The 21179-nt window shown below is 43.0% G+C and overlaps 1 protein-coding gene across 1 annotated transcript in view; it reads left to right on the top strand.

The window, feature by feature from the left end:
* Window positions 1-21179, top strand: part of LOC140594267 (uncharacterized) — an 83708-nt gene that overhangs the window by 28064 nt on the left and 34465 nt on the right. Inside the window, exons 2-4 of the mRNA XM_072725179.1 lie at window positions 4725-4853; window positions 9310-9497; window positions 17924-18138. Of these exons, the coding sequence (XP_072581280.1) occupies window positions 18108-18138 (31 nt within the window). The 5' untranslated portion in view covers window positions 4725-4853; window positions 9310-9497; window positions 17924-18107. The remainder of the gene's footprint in view (window positions 1-4724; window positions 4854-9309; window positions 9498-17923; window positions 18139-21179) is intronic.

Below are 21179 nucleotides of genomic sequence, written 5' to 3'. Positions count from 1 at the left end.
ACGTAGGACTGGAATAAACATAAACTGTGACCTACTGTATCTTAACCCCTGAGAAACTCATATCCGCATGTACCCAAATGTATGTATAATTTTCAGAAAAGCATTGTTCAAAATAGTTTGACAGTAGGGAGTAATATCCAAACATTTTTCAACAACAGAATGCATAGAGTGTGGTATTATCATTACAATATTATAATTAAGACCTATAACAATAATTTAACCACAACCACACTCAAGAACATAACTGCATCTTATGATAAATTGTGATAAAGATGTAAGACATAGAAATACATATAATGTGATTTTTGGGGGGTAGTTAAGAACAGGTAAATCTAAACTTCATTCTTTGGGATGTACACCTGATAGTAAAACAAACAGAATAAGGAAATTATTACTAAGTTATGATAGGGTTCTTGCAGAATGATGGAAAGTGATTGCTTGAGGGTTTCTTGAGTAAGGCAATGTTCTTTTTCTTGGCCTAGATGTTGTTTATAGGATCACATACATTTTAATTGTTTGCTAAACAATTGTTTGTCAAAGCTGTGTTTGATGCACTTGTGTCTAATAACAAAAAAATTTTAAATATAAAATTTCAGAAATGACCGACCTAACAATATTTGGTATATAACAGGTTTTCAAGCTCTTTACAAGTTTCTGTACAAATGACTTTTTCTCTATGTCAGTTTTATCATTTGCTATGTAAATACTAAGTATCCTCTTCATATTTCTAAGCAGATTAATCTATGATTTAATCTTTTTATTTGAACAAACTTTGTTTAACCGGTGCAGCCCTGTCAATTTCCCCATATGTTGCTTTCATATTTCACTATGAACAATTTATCCCTCTCAAGTTAATATGGAAAAACATGAATTTTATTGATGATACATCTTGTGTTTAATTGTGAAGCACCACTGTGACTAATGAGACTTGTGTTCTTGTTATTTACTTGTAATTTATTAAGATCTGTCTTTGGAAAGGGGCAAATAGAACACATTATGTTGTTGATGACAATATTTGATAGTCAATAATCATTACCTGATTAAAATATAAGAATCAGGGATGGGATACTTATATCTTTTGTAAGTAAAAGCAGGAATATAGGCTGCAGAGAGAAAAAGGACAGAAAATCCAGGCCTATGAGATACTTGGAGATGGATGTCTGAGAGATCCAGATACCCAGATTCACAAAAAACAGTGACATATGGATTATGTGCCATATGTAATTTCTGAAAGAATTCCTATCTACTAAGTATCAATCCAAAAAGCAGTAATTGATGAATAGGATTGAAGTTCTTTCAATAGCCTGCTTTAAATATAGATGGTATAAAATCTGTTTCGTGAGAAACAAGATAATCTGATAGAAAACTAGCTATATGATATTAAGTAAATGGTTCTTATTTCTTCATATAAAAAGCACGTTACCGCCATGTAAAGCAAGTGATTCTTAGGTTGAAAACCTCAACATGCCTGGTTCTTGATGTACAGAATCCTTTCTGCATGAAAGAAAGACCTTGGATCTTTTGGGGTTTTTATTTGAGGATTCCAGTGTTCAGTATATTAGGAGAAAGTCTACCAGTGTAGCTGACGCAATAAGTTCACAATCTCATGTAGGCAGCTGCATCTCTGGGATGGCCAGCCCCAGGCTAATTGCCAACCAAGCAAAGAGTTCATTTTTGCCTGCGTTCTTCCAATGAGGATACAACTAGAATGAGTGCTGGTGTTGGGGGAGGCTAAACTCCACATCTACCCATCTTAGGTTCTCCCCGGGGGGACTCATTACCAAGAGGATATCATCAAAAGAAAAAATGTATAAAGGTTTGCAGTGCACATCACACCGAAGAAATCAAAAATAAAGAGGAACTCAAAGCAGCAGCTTAAAACTGTCGGCTTTATAGCGTCTTCAGCAAAGAACAATAATACATTTGTAGAAAAAATGATAGCCTAAAGAAAAGCAATTTTAGACTATCAAGGGCGGCATACTGGAAAGGTAAATATATGGGAAGACATTAACACTAAGATTTGTTTCTGGATTCCTCTTCCCAAAAATATATATACATATATATTTTGGGGTGGCATATCCCAGCTTCCTTCACAAGGCTTTATGCCTCGCTCTAAGGAATCCCTGCTGAGCCAAGCTCTAGTTATTGGTATTTGAGTTAAATTACAGTTATAGGTGGAATGGGTTTATGAGTCATTTCATTAGAATGTTTTCAAAAGATGTGCCCTTAGTCTCTTCTTTGACCAAAAGTGTGTGCAGAAGCCCCATCCTCTAAGGGATTGTACAGAATGTCTGAAGCTGTATAGAGTTGGGGTGTTTTTCCCCCCTCCTGAGGAAAGCAAGATTACTCTTTAACAGTTAAAAGCGTTGTTCCTATTAGGGATAATGTAACACCACGTCATCCTTCCTATATAGTACAATCATTATGCATACACTATAAAAACAGACTGCATGGTGACTAATTTTCAAATAAACCCATAGACTAAATCACAGCATATATAAATCATTTCTATCTCAACTGCTCACTTAAACCTGAACAAATTTTCTGGAAGCATGTTAATTTTCCTATGATACTCCTTAATATTTCTTGCAGAGCTGGTTTGGTGGTCACATATTCTTGCAGTTTCTGCCTATCTTGGAAGCTCTTTATCTCTCCTTCTATTCTGAATGAGAGCCTTGCTGGATAGAGTTTTCTTGCCTGCATGTTCTTCTCATCTAGGACCCTGAATCAATCCCGCCAGCCCTTTCTGGCCTCCCAGGTCTCTGAGGAGAGGTCTGCTATTAATGTAACAATTCTCCCCATATTCGTTAAGAATCTGCTGCCTCTATCTACTTTACAGATTTTCTCTTTTTCTATAGAATTTGCAAGTTTCACTATTAAGTGTTGAGGTGTTGAACGGTTTTTATTGATTTGGGGGGAGGACCACTCTATCTCCTGGGTCTGAGTGCCTATTCCCCTCCTGAATTAGGGAAGCTCTCAGCTTGGATTTGTTTAAATATGCTTTCTGGCCCTCTGTCCTTCTGGGTGCTCTCTGGAACCCCAGTGATACGTAATTCTTCCTTCTGAAGCTGTCATGTATTTCCCTTAACCTTTCCTCGTGGTCCTTTCATTGTTTTTCTCTGTTTTCCTCAGCTTCCTTCCTTGCCATCAAGGAGTCTTCTGTGTTGCTCATTCTTTCTTCCAGCACCTTATGCCTTGCCATTAGGACCCCCAATTTGGATTGCACCTCATTTAATTGATTTTTAACTTCAGCCTGATGAGATCTTAATTCTGCAGTTGTGAAGCCTCCACCCGCCCCGGGGGGAGGCAGGACCTCGGCCGTGTCCCCCGGGCCCTGGGCTCCGGGGCCTGTGCTGCCTGCACCGCGCTCCCGGGGCCATGGCGGGCGCCCGAAGGCAGCAGGTGCAGCGCCCCGCCCGCCCGGAGCCCCCGCCTGCCCCCCTGCTTCTCCCCGAGGCCCCGCCGCCTGCGGCTCCAGCGCTGTCCCGAGCTGGGCCCGCGGGCCTGGGGCACTCTGCCCCGGCCGTGCCTCGTCTGCTAGTGACCCCGGGAGCCTGGGGACTCCGCCGCCCCTCCTGGGGTTCAGCCCGACGCCCCTCCTCTCCGGGGCTGGGCTCTAGGGGCGCCCAGGCTTTCCCGCCAGGCTGGAGCCATCTCCTCTGGCCTGCAGCTCCCCACCCCCCCACCTGCCCCAGGCTTCTTCCTTCCTTTCCCTTTCCCTTTCCTTTTCCCTTTCCCTTTCCCTTTCCTTTTCCCTTTCCCTTTCCCTTTCCCTTTCCTTTTCCCTTTCCCTTTCCCTTTCCTTTTCCCCCTTTCCCCCTTTCCCCTTTTCCCCCTTTCTCCTTTTCCCCCTTTCCCCCTTTCCCCCTTTCCCCTTTTCCCCCTTTCTCCCTTTTCCCCTTTCCCTTTCTCCCTTTCCCTTTCCCTTTCCCTTTCCCTTTCCCTTTCCCTTTCCCTTTCCCTTTCCCTTTCCCCCTTCCTGTCTTGTCTTGTTAGAAGCCAAAACTTTTCTCTCTGTAGAGTTCCGGCTGTTCTCTCTTTAAATCTCAGGTCACATTCGTAGGTGTTCAGGATGGTTTGGAAGTTCTGTAGGGAAGTTGGGGACCTGGTGAGGTGAGGACCCTACTCCTCCATCTTCATAAATCCCCTCTTTCAGGGTATTTGAAAGACTGCTTTGTCTTGTCCTCCAAATGGTGCCTCGTAAAGTCTGTACGCATATTTCAATGTAATTAAAAAATAGAGCCTTTTCCAGTAGCTGTTAAAAAGAACATCTCAGTTATTTTGTATCAAAGGCAATTTCATGCACTTTTTTTTTTTATAAACTGCTTATTCAGTCAGCATTTTCCAGTGCTCCTGAGAGGGCAGTGAGGTGCCAAGTGATTGGCCTATAAAGCTGCTGGCTAAGGACAGTTTCTGCTTGCACTCCGGACAAGTGTCTGGCGCAAAAGCAGATTCCATGGGGATGGATGTGGGGCTGGCCAGGCCGGCCACTGATGTGGGGTGGGCTCTTGTTCAGAGGGGTTTCCAGGTCCCATTCCCCCTTTCTGGTGACCAATGACTGAAATACCCTTTGGATTGTTGGACAGTCCTAACTTTCCTAACTCCAGCGACCTCAACTTAGTTTTACTTAATAGCTGGTGTTTAATATTGTCCTTTGTGGTTTTATGTTTCCTCCCTTTTTTTATTGTATAAGACTCATGGCTTTCACATCCGTTTCCATGTAGAGGAACTCCAGCTGGCGACTAGACTGCGGGCAACCTCACTGAAGGAGAGAAAGCATTTTGGGGGCATTTTTCGAGACCATGTGGTGGATACCCGACAGTACTTGGAACATGTAAGAGAGTCCACGACAGGTATGCTGGCCATTAACGACCCAGCCTGAGGGAATTGTTCACGTGAAACCTGTGCATGTTTGTGTTTAAGAGTGTGTGTAAAACTTCATCCCATCACTGTGAGTGGAGGTAACCTCCCAATCTGCTTACGTTGTTGTAATGGCACCTGATTTTGCAGAAACAGAGACTATTAGAGAGTCCTAGATGGACTCTCCATTTTTCTCTTCCTTTTATAGCCACTAAGACAGAATGACCCAGCTCTTTGAATGCACTGAGACTTTAGATAAAAGAAACCTAAGCATAATTACAACATTTACATTATTCTGGCTCCCCACCCACTCCCCCTGTTGGAAGCCTTGTGTTAGAGATCTTTCTTCTGATCTCTTGTTAAATATTTTAATCTTCTATTTTAACTCTCTAAATGTCTGCTTGAGTGAGGACTCCTCTAAATGGATGATACATACTCTGGACATCAGCTGTATGTAAATGTTTATGTGTTTGGTGGTTAATATCCTTGTTTGGCCTAACTTTGGCTTTCAGTATTGGGATGTCCACATTATTTAGGTACAGTCAGTCTGCTTGTTTCATTATTGACACGTGGATTCATTTTTGTAGGCACGCTGGGTAGACCTGTAAATCTCATAACTCATGAATTCCTCAATCTTTATTCACAAAGAAACAAGGAAACTTTGCGAACAAAGGTGCACTAGGTGGTGAGGTTGGTTTTCTAGCTTTGGCAGATAAGAGAGAATTCAAGGAGTTACAGATATTTATAGCAAACGGAAAGAACTTAGAAAAGTATAAGCTGGGTTTTTTTCCTAAATTATATTAGGAATCCAAAACCTAGCTACTTGGAAGCACTGAGAGTACACAGCCATTCAAGGGGATGGTGCTATTATGGCATCATCCCCACTTGTGCTCCACGCTTAGTACTTACTTGTTTAACTTGAAAGCATGTAATGAGTGCTCATTATACAACTTGGGTATACATTGGTAAGACTACTGAGTTCTCTGTTCTTAAGGAACTTGCATCCTTGTAGCAGGAAGAGAGATGGCAGACAAGAAGAAAGCATGTATTGGGGAAAATCTATGCAGATAATCAAGAGGTGTTATGGAGAATGTCTGGTGGCTTAGACTGCTGGTCATAGAAAGCTCTGAGTAGCTGGTATGTGACTGTCAGAAAGGAGCAAGCTGTGTGCAGATTGGTGAGAAGAATTGTCTCTTACACCACTTTCAGGATGGGCATGATGTATCCAGATCCCAAACAAGGCTAGAGTGTCCTGTCAAGAAATAAACCCAGTTGTGGGTGGGCCGTGTACAGGGTTGAAGGATATGAAGTCAGAGGAGGACGTGGGAGCCACATTGTATAAAGTTCTGTCCACCTACACTCATTGGATTTTACCGTTAAGTGAGACTATACAGATAGATGAAATGGGGCACTTTATTTTACAGATGTGCGTCTAATGTACAGGGAATGCACTGTATGCAGGTAAAAAGGGAGGCAGGGACACCAGTAGGGAGGTGCTTAAGTCCATTTAGATCAGTGATAATGGTAACCTGGATTAGAAAGGGATTGGAGGGGGCAGATGGGAGGACTTTTGATGGCTCAAATGTAGTGAGTAATGGTAAGAGGAGTCTCTGGCTTTATCTGAGGAAGTGAGTGGAGGCTGGCATCACTTATTGCAATGGGAGATTCTGTGTGAGGAGCTGGCTTGGGGATTGTTGGGTTGACATAGCCTCTGATGGAGTTGCAGACAGGGATATCAGGCTGATATTTGCTTGATCATTCTCCAGATTTTACTTCAAAGGTCATTGGTTGAGACGACCTTTGAAATGACTTGAGTAGTCTTGGGATGTCCTGGTGGGAACTCAGTATAATAACAGATGGCAATCTAGTTGTGTTGTCATGAGATCTAGAAAAATCCTGAAATCCATAGATGAGCCCTTAAAAGGAAAGCACAATCCTGGCTTGCAGAAAAGCTTTCATAGTAATGCAAAGTGGGACAAGGAAATTCCTGTGGAGATGCAGAAGTTGGTGTTGTAGGAGATCCGTCTGGGATATCACAGGACAGCCATGAGAATTAATAGTGTGTTTCTCAAAGTTCTCGACAGAAAGAATAGCTTGTACAAAGGCTGTGCTAGTCTCAGTAGTGGGAGTGGTGATTGAGGCCCTAAAATGATGCCATGATTCCGCACACATGTATATACATATACTTGCACAAGCTCCTGCCTTAAGACTCTAGAAGCAGGGGAACGGAGGTGAATCCCAGCTGCCTTTCAAATAACTACAGAGAATTAATAGTAGTAGTTCAGCTCCAGAGGTAAAGCGCCATGAACACTGGATTTGAAGTCTTCTTGTCTCTGGAACTCCTTTGACATTCTCAAGATACTTAACCAATCCCACCAGAATTCATGTGGCTAACTGGTGACTGATGAGGATCTCACTGGTCAGCATGGAAGGATCTATGACAGACCATCACTTTATGTGGGAGGGGAAAGGCACTTTATTGTACAGGAATTGCAGCCTAGGGATAGGAGCTTCTGGATAGATGTCTTGGCAAATGCCTTTTCCTGGCGGAAAAGTTTCGATGATGCAGGAGGCATGTTTGGAATAGCTGTAGTATTGCAGCTGCAAGGAGTGACCAGGTTTGTCGTCCCCCATTAATGTGGGAATCCTCTTCAAAGTTCTTTATTACATCCGTAATTTTTTAAGACAGTACTATAGTGAGAAATACGTAATTCAAGGCTTGGTCCTGCATTTACCTATAGCAAGTCAAAGAAGGCTGGTGCAGTGACCCCAACACAATGTTTATGAGAGTCTTGTTCTCCTGGGCCATGTGTGCTTACAGGGAAAAAAGAGGTCATCCCTGGGACATCTAAATTAAGAGACTATTAAGAGTATCTTTAACGTGTTCTTAAACTTGGGGAAATAGTCTTCCTAGCACACCCCTGGGCCTCTGTTGGTGATCCAGACTTTTTTGTACCTATTTAGGTGACTTGACTAGGCTTTGCTGACAGTCACACCAGTGTTCTTTCTCACCTCTTTTGAGCAGCAGTAGAATACAGAGGTTACCGACCTAACTCAGCCACTGTTGATCAGCAAAGGCAAATGGAAAAAGAGCCAACAGGACGTACCCCATAAGCCTATAATGCTGGTTCCTGAGCTATGCTACCTGACAGGTACTTCAGATATATGCAGTCCTCATAGAAGACCACCCCTTTCAAGCCCCAGATGTTATGATGTAGAAGTACAGGCTTCTCACAGTACTCCATAATGACCCAGAGCTGTGTTCTCTCCATTGGCTCTTCCTCTTCCAGATAAAACCATCAAGACTTCTTCACATACATATCTATTCTTGCTTGTTTAGCTATATCTTCTTAACTTTTTAAAGGTCTATCAGTTAAAATGCTAAAAGATTACAGGGTGATGAGAGACTTGGCTCTTCATATGAGGTTGGATCCAGAAAAAAGGCAGCACGAATTACGGAAACTGATGAATACTATACAAATGTTAAGTCCTATTTTTCTCTGTATGTGTTTGTGTGTGTGTCCTGAAGTTGAGACTCGTGCAGAACTCTTGATATCTCAGATTCTCCAACTAAAAAACAACAGGTTGGAAGAAAACGACCTCTTGTGGGAACAACTCTATTTGTTCCATGGATACAAAGTTAGAGGAGGTCTGGAGGGGAAGAACAAAATAGAAAGACCCTAAGCACAAATGTGAGAGTAAGGACATGATTTCAGAGTACTAGAGACCCTCTCTCTGCAACATGTCAATACAGAAGACAAACAACAAGGCATCTTAGATTAAAGGAGAATTTTGCAAATGGATCATCATTTTTGCTTATTTCCTTTGGTTTGATTCTGTGGGAATATTTTAACTTTCAGAAATAGGGAGGTACAACGGGAACTTTGACTGTGGGATTTGAAGTTTGATACCAACTTCTTGTCCTTCTCGGGAAGGATCTTGAAAGGAGTAAGAATTTTTCAAGGAAGAACAGTGGTAAGACAGCTTCAAAATGGTCATGTTCTAGTTACTCATGTAGTCATTTGGGGCCAAATGAATAATAATGCAGAGGAACTAAGTCAGGTCAGTAACTCACTGCTCTCTCTTCTTGGGCTGTTTGTCCTTTCTCTAGGGGAGAGCGAGCAGGTGTTCAATTAGAAAGCATGTAACATCCTTGGCATATAGTAAACTCTATAGTTTACCATGGTTGGAGTTGTGGACATCTCTCGTGGCAAAACAATCTGCCAAGTATATCCTTAAGAGTCAAATAGCTAGAATCCAAACAATCCAGAGTAACCCATGATAGAATCCCAGTATTACTTACCACTATCTTAAGGAAAGAATATGTAATTCAGTTATGACCAAAGTTTAAAATTGTAACGTTTCAGTAGGAAGTAGCAAAAATTTGCAATAGAAAGGCTCTTTGTTGGTATTTCTTTAAAAACTGAAGTCTTATACTGTGTCTTCCAGTTTGACTCCCATCCACAGTTTGCAGATTGGTCGAGAGAGACCGGAAGTGGACCCTTACTCAATGTGAAGTCACTAGATCATTGGCTAATACTCTATCCTACGAGAAATTATGGAGCGGCCTCATCCTTAGTACAGAGTCTACGGAAAGTCACACCCACCATGGGCATAGCTATGAGAGAGGCAAAAATGTAAGTAGAGCTGAAATTAAGATCTATAACAACCGATCTTCAAATCGGAGGTAAAGTGGAGTCAGACGATATTAAATTATAGGAATTGGTCACTGTATTAAAACCCTGGAGGTTTGTAAACAAAGTCTAATCTATTCCAATTAACTGTAAAATAGGCTTTGGGGATATATAGTTTGTGGCTATTGGGATACATGCTGAGGAAGCCAAAAATTGAACTTATTTTTGTTTTAAGAACAAACTTTCGGGGCACCTGGGTGGCTCAGTCAGTTAAGCATCTGACTCTTGGTTTTGGCTTAGATCGTGCTGGGTGCTCAGTGGAAGTATGCTTAAGATTCACTCTGTCTGCCCCTCCCCTTATGTGTGCATGTGCACAAGCTCTCCCTCAAATAAGTAAATCTTTCAAGACCATTAGTTAAAAGTAATTTTTTTTAACATTGTACCTTGTTTTTATGTGGTGCTCCATTGGCTGCATAAAACGTTTGTTACATATTTACCTTTTGAATACAGATGATATATACTTACTTTCTAGACTTGAAGTAAGTGATACAGTCCAGTCCTATACAACTGTCTTAGAAAACCATGTTTCCTCCAAAACACAGATGGTAAGTGTCTATTTGATAGCACTTCCTTTAAAAAAAAAAAAAGATTTTATTTATTCATGAAAGTGACGGGGAAACAGGAGAGACAGTAGAGACAGAAGCAGGCTCCATGCAGGGAGCCTAATGTGGGACTCCAGGATCACACCCTGGGCCAAAGGCTGGCGCTAAACCACTGAGCCACCCCGGCATCCCATTGACAGCAGCTTCCTGTCTTACTTTGTAGTGTTATAAATCTCATCTGTTTAATTTTGAGTGGTAGACACTCAAAATCTATCTCAAGTGCCCTTTCTTTGGCAGGGACTTGTCTTCAATTTCTGTCCTTTCCTGTCTCTGAGGCTGTCAGCCTGTTCATGGTCTCTGACCTTTCAGCCATGTTCACTGGAGAGTGGGCAGACACTTTGGGAGAAAGTGGCCTCAATTGCTGAGATCACCTCTCTGGGTCCCTACTTCTTTCCTGTCTTAACCTAATAACTCTTTATGACCTTGTTAGACTGGCTGAGCCCCAAACAGGCACAGTCCCTGTGTTTTCATCAGTTTGAACAGCTCTTCTTAGGAGGAGACTGGCCTATGCTATTCCAGAAGCTGAAATTGTAGGATACGTTAGCTGATCACTCTCTGAATACTACTCAGAAATCATCACAGAAAAAATTAGAATCTAGGTTTTGCAATTGTACTTAAAAGCTTGACTTATTGAGCTATTGAAATATACATAAATATGTATATTTATATATGTGTATATATAAATAAATGGAGGTGTGTGTGTGTGTAATCTGTACCCAAAAGATTAGGTGCTTTAAGAAAAGCATATCTATAAGTTAGTTTAGCCTTCATCTTTAAGTGATCCCAAAAGGCATGGAGAAATCCTAAGCCAATAATGGACTGGTGTCATATCAAAAACACACATTGACTGCAGTCTATTACAATTAGAAATCAACCATATACACTCAAAAACCAAAGAATTACTTGTAAGTAGCAATGAAATTAGAATAATATCAGAAGAAATTGAAAAAACTTAGATCCTATAAGTAGTATGTATCAAAATCTGTATAACAGCAAACTAATAACGACAGAGGCCCTCTGGCCCTTGATGAGTGCATTGGGAGTGAGGTCTGAATCTTAATGCACTAAGCGCAGTGAACCAAAACAAAGTAGAATGAAATAAACAAAAAGCAGAAACTAAACAGAATGACAGATCTAAAGCAAGAAATGTTAAAACTTGGTGTTGTCAAGATTGAAGAAAACAGTCTGAGGGAGGCTTGGCAACATTAAGAACAAGGAGAGTTCATGATTAACGGATTTGCTAGAGGTTAAAGAAATATTAGAAGATGGGGCACCTGGATGGCTCGCTCAGTCAATTAAGTGTCTGCCTTCAGTTCAGGTCATGATCCTCAGGTCCTGGGATCGAGTTCCACTTCAGGCTCCCTGATCAGTGGGGAACCTGCCTCTTTCTCTCCTCCTGTGATAGCTCTCATTCTCACTCTCTATCAGATAAGTAAATTAAAAATCTTAAAAGAAAAAGTAGAATACCATGGGCCTAGGGTGACAGTAAGCCTGAAATGCAGTCTTTAGAAAAAGAAACAGTGTGGTGAATTATAGGAAAAATAATTGCAGATGAAATGTAAAAAAGAAGTACATAATGCATTTGATAGAATTCCACATTCATTCATGTGAAAAAATTTTAAAATGAGAAAGGAATTTCCCTAGTCTGATTGAGGATTATCCCCAAAAAATCTTCCTAGAAGCATCATCATGTTAGAAATAATACTTTGAGGATCTTCCATTATAGTTAGAAAGCAACCAAACAGTAATTGCTCTTTCTTATGACCCCATGTCCTGTTGGAGGTCTGAGCACGTGTTAGAAATCTTGCCCTGCTGCCTGTACATCAGACAGTTTCCATAACTCCTGAGCTTATTTGCTTAGGGGTAAAATGGGGATACTAGTCTTGATCTCAATAGGTTATTGAAGAATTAACTGAGTCAAGTACAATGCTTGGCAAGTGCTCTCACATAGCACCCATCATGTAAGGGGTGACGTTCCTGATGATGGTACGTTTCAGTCTGTGCTTGTTAACCCTCTGTGTCAACTTCATGATAAACTCCTAGAAACAGAATAGCCAGGATGTGAAGACTTTGCAAGTGCAAGTGATTCATGCATATTGCCCATGCCTGGCTCCTAGGCTCTTTCCTCTTCCATATGCTCACCTTCGCCATTATTGAATGGAATGGGATTCCAGACCCTTTACCCTCCTGGGCCAGCTGTGGATTGAATGAACAGACTCTGTTCCTCCACCTAGGTAGTTTGCTTGACGTGACATCCACTTCTCCCATTACTGTGGTTTCATGTCCTCGGTAGTCTTGTTGTTGCTTTCTTTCAAGGTCCTTTGTGTGCTGTCCAGTGAAAAGAAAGACCTGTATGATGGCATAAAACAATACCTGTGTGTCAATTGTCCGACCCCAAGCCAGTGTGTCATGGCACGGTCCTTAGACAAACCCCAGACGCTGATGACCATTGCGACAAAGATTGCCCAGCAGATGAACTGCAAGATGGGAGGAGCCCTCTGGAAGGTGGAGACAGGAGTACGTTGGATTTCATTGCCTTCTCTTTATTTCACTTGTGTTCAGTGGAATTTAAGACTCAACCATCTTAAACGCAGTTGCTTAATTGTGCTTCTATTGTGTTCTAACTCAATGTCTTACCTTTTTAAAAAAATTTCAGTTACAGAATGCGATGTTCATTGGTATCGACTGTTTCCATGATACTGTAAATCGGCGGAAGTCAATTGCAGGCTTCGTGTCCAGCATCAATCAGGAATTGACGCAGTGAGTGGGCGTAGGCAGACATTGTGTAGATGGCAACTAGCTGTAGACCAAACAGGAGAGGTGGGCCTAACTAATGTTTGTTGACGAGGGCCATGGGCAGGGTATTCTCTTCCTCTTCTGGCAAAGTTATGCTCCAAATACATTTGATGTGGAAGGGTCTATATCATTTTTCTGTTGCTGCTTAACAGATGAAGACAAACATGGCAGCTTAAGAGGACACTCCTGTGTCTGCGCATAGGTCTGTCAGGCAGCCATCAGGTTGGCCATGTTGGCCAAGCCACATTCTCCTCTGGAGGCTTGAGGTCCTATTGCAAGTGCACATACTTGTGGCAGAATCTTTTTGTTTGTTTTGTTTTGTTTTTGTTTTTGGTAGATGAAGGACAGAGGTCCCCATTTCCTTGCTGGCTGCCAGCTACAGGCCTGTTTCAGCTCCTGGGACTTTATCCATATTCCTTCTCGAATGCCCTGCTCCCCCAGAGCACACAGTCCTTGTTCTGCTTCAAATCTCTCTTCCCCCTTCTGCTATCTTGCTTTTTCAGGGGGTTATGAAATCAGATAGGGTCCATCTGGAAAATGTCCCCTAAAGCCAACTGTGACATAGGACATAATCACAGGGGCGATACAATAGTCACAGATTCCAAGCGTTAGATTTCTGCTCACTGGGGGCTCTGATGATCAGTGAGTCTCCCCATTAACACACGGGGAAGGACTCAGGCCCCACATGGGGAAGACAGACCTAGGAATACAATCAGAAGCCTATAGGTACAGGATCTGCTCTTCACAGATCTATATGTAATGGATCTGCCGAAGAACATATGCTTCCATATCTCATGCTTCTCCCTTGCTCCAGGGATACTTTTGTTTTCTGTGCTTAGAGTAGAACCTACCTTCAAAGGAGTTTGCACATTCTTCAGTTTAGTTTCTTGAGCATTAGCACGTGTATGACCATCACCAATCACTGTTATGCTTCCTGAGGATTGTGGCCCCCTAGGTATAATTACAGAGTATTCTTTAAGGGGGTCCATTTTTATTTTCATGAATGGCTTCAACTTTTCCAGCCATATTCTAGTTTAATATAATATTGGTTTGCTTTTTTTGGTGGGAGGGCATGTGGAAAATAATGTTTCAATCATGGGAAGAAATTAAGCTCTCATTCAGTTCATTTTTTTAAATGTTTAATTCTTTTAAATTGGAGTTCAATTTGCCAACATACAGCATAACACCCAGTGCTCATCCCGCCAAGTGTCCCCTCAGTGCCCATCACCCAGTCACCCCAAACCCTGCCCACCTCCCTTTCCACTACCCCTAGAAACTTGAGACCAGTATTGCTTGATCTGTTGGGAAGTGGTCAAGTAAAAATTACTGTTCCAAAGCAGCTGGTTCCCTCAAACCATGATTATGGATGAACCATTGTTTAAGACCTCAGCCTGAAAGCAGGAATCTCCAGGAACACTGGTTATTTATTTTGGGTGTCCACCATGAGACGGCAGTAGTCCTGCACATTGAAAGTGCGTGTAATTTGTACCAATGTTAGTGAATGCTTCCATATTCCTATTTGTGTGCATTCACAATTTTAATAAATGCCTAGGGTACTGGAAGAGACTAATGCTTCGATCTCTGCAGAGGCATCAAAGAATGGATTCCTGATTGGATCTTCAGCTACCCATAGTGACTCCCTTCTCCCCCACCCCCCACCACCAGAGGTCCTAGATTAACTCAGGATGAAAAATAAGGGAATTTTAAGACTCTCAAATCTCAAACTGACAGCTTATTTTTCTCCAAACAGGTGGTTCTCCCAGTGCATTTTCCAGGAGTTGGGTCAAGAGCTTGTGAACGGGCTTAAAACCTGCTTGGAAGGTTAGTGTCCCATCAAGATTGGTGTGCCTGACTCCATCTGGTAGTTGTCTGCCAGCGGACACACTGTCCCCCCGGAGACGTCTGGCAATGCCTAGAGATGCGCTCCATTGTAACAGCTGGGATGGAGGTGCTACTGGCCTCCAACTAGCGGGTAGAGACCAGGCATGCTACAGAAGACAGCCACACCCATTCTGCCCCCACAAAGAATTATCTGGCTCAGAATTTCTGTAGTGGTGCTGTTGAGAAATGCTGAGCTCACGTGAAGACCAAAAGGCAGTGAATGTGTCTATTTGTATGTGTCCTGGAGGCTACAGGATTGAAAGAACATGAACCTAGAAGCTGTTACAAATAGCAGTGGCCAGTTGGTTCTGAGTTACGGCTTATTCACCCGTGTTTCTGGTTTCCTTCCAGCTGCCCTGAAGCTCTGGTGTAAACATAATCAGTTTCTACCACAGGCTATCATTGTGTATCGGGATGGAGTTGGGGATGGTCAGCTTCAAGCACTGATGGATCATGAAGTCCCACAGATTGAGTCCTCCTTAAGATCTGTGTACCCTAAAGACTCTGGGTATATAAATTGTAAAGTGCAGATTTTGTAAACTCTACATTTCAGTCTCTGAAAGGAATATCACAGTTATGATCTGTGAATTAAGAGAGAGAACATGGCACAGAGGGCATCAGTTGCTGGATGGGGAATTCATTCTTTGACTTTCTGGTCCACACCCAAGTCAGAGGACAGAGCAGAACTAAAACGTTCCTGATTGTGTTCTCCCCCATGGAACCGCCTAAGAACCTGTTCCTTTTTTTCTAATCTCCCTGCAAGCCTTGATGTAGGAGGGCTTGTTAAGGTCAGGTACTTATTAAAATCCATAAACACAGCCTGGTGATGGTTTGTGTTTAGGCAACTTCTTTATTCTGGAGTTTTGTAGGTCCTGGGGCTGGGGAATGCCTCTCCTCTGCCTCCTCTGCTTGTCACTGGGGCCTGGTTCCCACCACAGATAGGAGCAGCCCCAACCTTGTGAGGAAGTTCCTCCCCCTAAGATGTGAGTGGCTGTAAATAGAAACCTCTCTTACTGCTTAGGTCAAGCTCATGGAGCTAGGACAGTAAAGTTGGTGTGTGGGGGGACTATACCTTCCACAGATTCTTCTGAAGGAATCCTGTGTGTGTGGTGCTTCAAGTAGTTTGCGTGATCCTAAATAAAGCTGACTTTATTTGAAAAACAAACTTGAATTTTGGGGAATGACAGGTTTCATGGACTAACCTCCTGAATCAGTTTGGATTAGGCCCGTTAAAAAAAAAACAACAACAAATTTCAGATGGATGGAAGATAGCAGAGTAGAGGTCCTCATGTCAGCTGGTCCCCCAAAATTAGCTACATAACTATCAAGCCATCCTGAACACCAATGAAATCAAGCCGAGTTGTAAGCAAGAATGGCTGAGTCTACAAATAGAAAAGTGAAAAAATGAAGTGGAGTGTGGAGAAGTAAAACGGAAAGGGATATATCAGAGGATAATGGGTGGGGTGGGGGAGGGAGCACGTGTAAGCCAACTTTAGGAAAGTGAAAGTTCAAATCTGGGCCCTTCAAAGTGTGCTCCTCTAGAGATGTCCCTGCCTGAAAGGGACTCATTGGTGAAAGGGTGCAGAACCACAGGTCAGTGCAGGGTGGCCGGGTCTCAATATTCCTGGAGGCCAGAAAGCATCCAGGTGCCTGAGCCAGCAGAGTTCCCAAGTACTGGTTCAGGGAAATGGCTTCAGATGAGCAAGCCTGCGAGAATGTTCAGTTTGTGGTGCCATCAACCACGATCTCCCGCCGGGCCAGGTGACCCCCGTCCACGTTGGGTCCATACAAGGGCCTGGAACACAGCCTGCACCTTCCTCTGGGAGAGGCAGAGTGGGTCAGCATTGGCCCGGTTGAACGTTCTCCTTGTGGGGGGCCAGCAACCACAGAAAGGGACACACCTCCCGTTCCTCCAGGAAGAGGGGGGGAGGGCAAGAGCGGCAAAGACTGCCTGAGGAAACCTAAACATTGCACATTTCCACGTCCCCCCAGGTCCCCTAGGGGAGAAATGGAGTAGGCAGGCACCATCGGAGTCTGCAGATTGGTCAATCACCACATCGCTCATCTCTGGGGCTGGAGATCGGGGTGTGGTCTTTTTGCCTCTCACCCCCCCAAAAAGACATGAAAGGTTTCAGGGAACAAAACCCTCACAGAGCAAACAGCCTGGCCCCCTGACAAGGTCGGTGCAACACCACCCAGGCACACACACCTGAGAATCTGTGCAGCAGGCCCTTCCTGGGAGGATCAGCTGGAAGGACAGGTGACCAGCACATTTCCTGACCAAACAGAAGTGGAACCTCCAGCACTGGGGAACATAGCACAGCAACTCAAGGTTTTCCTTGTATGATTCGGTTTTCTTTCAAGATACAGTCATCCTCTATTTTTTCCTTTATTCTCATCTCACCTAGTTTCTTGTTTTATCAAGTCTTCTTTTTGGAATCTTTTCTTTTTTAACTTTTATATTTTATTTATTTATTTATTTATTTATTTATTTTAACTTTTATATTTTAATGATGTATTTTATTAAAAAGATTTTATTTATTTATTTATTCATGAGAGACAGAGAGAGAGGAAGAGACACAGGCAGAGGGAGAAGCGGGCTCCATGCAGGGAGCCCAACGTGGGACTCGATTCCGGGTCTCCAAGATCAGGCCCTGGGCCAAAGGCAGGCACCAAACCGCTGAGCCACCCAGGCGCCCCTAATGACATATTTTAATATTACTTGAGAAATGGACAGAGCAAAGGGGCAGACATTTCTCGAAAGAGGACCTACACGTGGCCAAAAGGCACGGGAAAGAATGCTCCACAACACCTGTGAACAGGAAAATACAATTCAAAAGCACAATGAGGTACCACGTTACACTGGTGAGAATGGCTAAATTTAACAACTAACGTTAGCAAGGATGTGGAGAAAGGGAGAAAGGGGAACCTTCCGGCCCTGCTGATGGGAAGGAAACTGGAGCAGCCACTCTGGAAAACAGTGCGAGGGTCCTCAGGCAGCTTAAAATAGAGTTTATGATACAAACTCTACTTATCTAACACTTTGTGATACAAAGTGTCTCCTCTCAAATACCACCCTTGTCTCCCCAGATGCACCCCTGTCTACAGAGCAGAAGTTGGTTGCTGTGCAGCTGCATTCACTTTGAAAGCACTATGAGGATACACGTTGCCATGGTGACGGGAAACACCTCTGCCTTTCTTCCCACCTATCACTCTTTGAGCTGAGTGAGTGAGGAGTGAGGAGGTGATCAGCTCTCTACCTGGCGTTGTGACAATGGGCAATCTCAATTCTTTACACTGCGATGGTATGTTCCTAAAGATCTGAATGCTCTTTGCTACCAACTGGATGGTTAACTCTTTCTCTGACTATATTTCTCATTGTTTAGAGTTTCCTCTCCCCAAATTGTCATGCAGAGTTATATGTACGCGTTTTCGTTTGTTCTATTGCTCCATTTCTGTTTTTCGTTATTCTGCCAATCTAACTGCCTTGAATATTGTGCCTCCGTTTTGAAAAAATGTCTTACTCCCTATTATATCCTGCAGCCCTCATTTGTCATCACGAAGGACCTCACAGGGGGAAATATGGCCACGTCTATTTTCAGGTTTTGTTAGTGTCCAAAATTACATATTCAAAGTATTCATTTCAGAAATTAAGTGTGAATCCAGTTGATATGGAGGATACTTGTCATTGTTTATCAATGCTTTACAATGTCTTCCTTGCGTTTTTTCCCAAAATGGGGATCGAGTTCCGTATTTGCAGGGGCACGTTGCTACCTTCATCTGAATGGTTGCCCAAAAGTCAGCCTGTGAATGAGTGTCTCTGATTCCATTTATGCCCCAAACACACATTTCCTGTTACCCTTTGGGCATTTTCCAAAATTACACTTTATAGAGAGATCAATTTTATGCTATCCCTCATCCCATTCCTCCCCTCTTAAGGTGTAAGCATGGTGAATATATAATATTATTCTCAGGTATGCAACAAATAGCCAGTCTTTCTACTTGCGTGGATAATTGGTTAATAAACTAATGACTGAGAGATAACCATGTAAACACTTATTAGTCATTCTCAAAGAAAAATAGGTGATGCACACACTTGAGTAGAGAAAGTAAATTTTACAGATGTGGAGAATGGGAAGCATTTGCACCTAGGAATGTCGCTTGAAAACAGAGACTTCATTAGAGTTGTTTTCATATAACGTCTTACTCAGTTCTCCTAAACTGCCCTCCAGAACTCTGTCCAAAAGCTAAGCTGTGGTTTATCCGAGGACATGCCAAGGTCACCAGGCACTGTTTTGAGGCACGTATATTAGTGTGAGGAATAATTAATGCACAGTGACCTTGTCTCACACGTTTTAAAACACAAGAGTTGATACTAGTGACTCTACTTTCCTGCACACTACTATGCATCACATTTGATGTGCTGATCATGACTCAGGAATTGGAACGTCATGCAGGATAGTCAGGATAGATCAAGAGTCCCAAGAGTATATTCGGGGAGGAAGCAAATAGCTTTTTTTTTTTTTTCTCAAGGCCTCTAATTCTGTGAATACTAAATGGTGTTAAGGTAAAATACTTGTATTTAGGCAAAGCCAGTTTGCGTTACAAGGCAATGGTCTGGGAAGTCAGATTCCCAGGGTTCAATCCAGCTCTGGAACTTGGGAAATGTGAGATGTCAGACAGGATATTTAGCTTCTACTTAACCTTCCTGATCACTATCCATACCTTTGTTCATTCAATGCTCATCAAACACATATGTGATGTTTTGTTGACACTCCCTCCTCCTCAGGTGGGGAAACAGAGACACAGTGATGAAGTTCATGAACTCTGAATTAAGGAGCCAGGATATGAATCCAAGCTTAGAGTCCCAAAACTCATATTCTAATTAGTGAACTAAACTGAAATGATGACTCAGGCATGGAGTCATTGGTTACTGTGCATCTGTATGTCAGAAAGGACCTGTGCAAAGGGAAATCTCAGCACTGTCTACCATTATGAGGTCACCTCCATGCTTACATAGCCCAGGGAAGCTCTTGAGCCGTGGTGGTACAGATCCTGCCATAGTCACTAGTAGGAAAAGGACATAGGAGGCTGGTCAATTCCAAGTCATAGTTCTGGTCAGTTAAAGCATGATTATGGTCAGCTTAAAGCTATGATAGTGGTAGGTGCAAAGCCATGGTTGTGGTCGGTTTGCAGATTCTGAGGGTTTGGAGGCACCATTAGATAACCTGGTCAAAGTCTGTCAGTGCTGAGCACGTGACCTCGATCCGCTGAGAATCGAGGAGTTTCTTTCATGGTATATGATGGCATTGTCTGTATGATGAGTGCTAGTAATGGTGAAATGAGAGCCTACCCCTGGGACAATGAAGATCAGACTCAAGGGCCAGGTTATGGTTAGCTTGGTATCCATTCCCTGCTCATTGCTATTTGCTTGTACAGCTGAGATACAGAGCTGACCAGTGCCCGACCATCAGTGTCATGGCATGGTCTGACCTCAGGCCATGGCACACATAAAATACAATAAGAATTGGAAGCAGAGTGGAGACTGCCCGGCTGGCTCATTAGTGGAGAATGCGACTCTTGATCTAGAGTCATGTGTCTAGTCTATGTTGAGCATGCAGCCGTCTTAAGGAAAAAAAAATGATGACACACGTGTGGTAGTATGTCTAATAACACATTCACCCTGAGGCCTAAAACATGCTTGAATGTCATGAATTCACATTAACTGTTCAACATGTTTGGTCAGTTGAAGAGAAGCTACTTCTTGGCAGAGCCCTCATGGGACAGTATGTTTGGAAAATCCTGGGTTGTGAGTCCGCTTGGGAGAAGTCCACTGGTCACTGAGGGCAAGTCCACTGGTGCCCAGGAAGGCTTTATGGGAACCAGATGGCAGTGTGAGCGCTGGGGGAAGATAACCACAGTTGGGCTTCCCGTTGCCATTTCCAAGAGCTTGACTTGGGGGCAACTGCTTTGTGTTTTGGGTGAGGGATTGAAACCGGGAGGTGGATGGCTGCGTTAGGATGTGAACTTTACTCTTGGCTCAGGCAGTCCCCCTTGTTGTGGAATGTCTTGCACAGGGAACTTAGGGCAGGAGGATTTGAGAAAGAGACAGCCCTTGGTTCAGGGGTTCAGAGCATGATCTCCGGGACCCTAGGCAGATCTCAAGTGTTCAGGGACCTCTCTCCCCAGGGAACCAACTCATGTCCTGTCTCAGACCCCTTCCTCATCAGTATTGTAATTTTTGGCAAGTCGTCAACACTATTCACTGTGTTCTCAATGACTATGTTGTTCTGTTTTGCATATTGTCTCATCAAAAGAAAGGTATGTCCCCACACAGTGTCTGCTA

Source organism: Vulpes vulpes, chromosome 10, assembly GCF_048418805.1.
Source record: "Vulpes vulpes isolate BD-2025 chromosome 10, VulVul3, whole genome shotgun sequence".
In the NCBI taxonomy this organism is placed as follows: domain Eukaryota; kingdom Metazoa; phylum Chordata; class Mammalia; order Carnivora; family Canidae; genus Vulpes; species Vulpes vulpes.
This window is presented reverse-complemented; position numbering and strand designations above follow the sequence as displayed.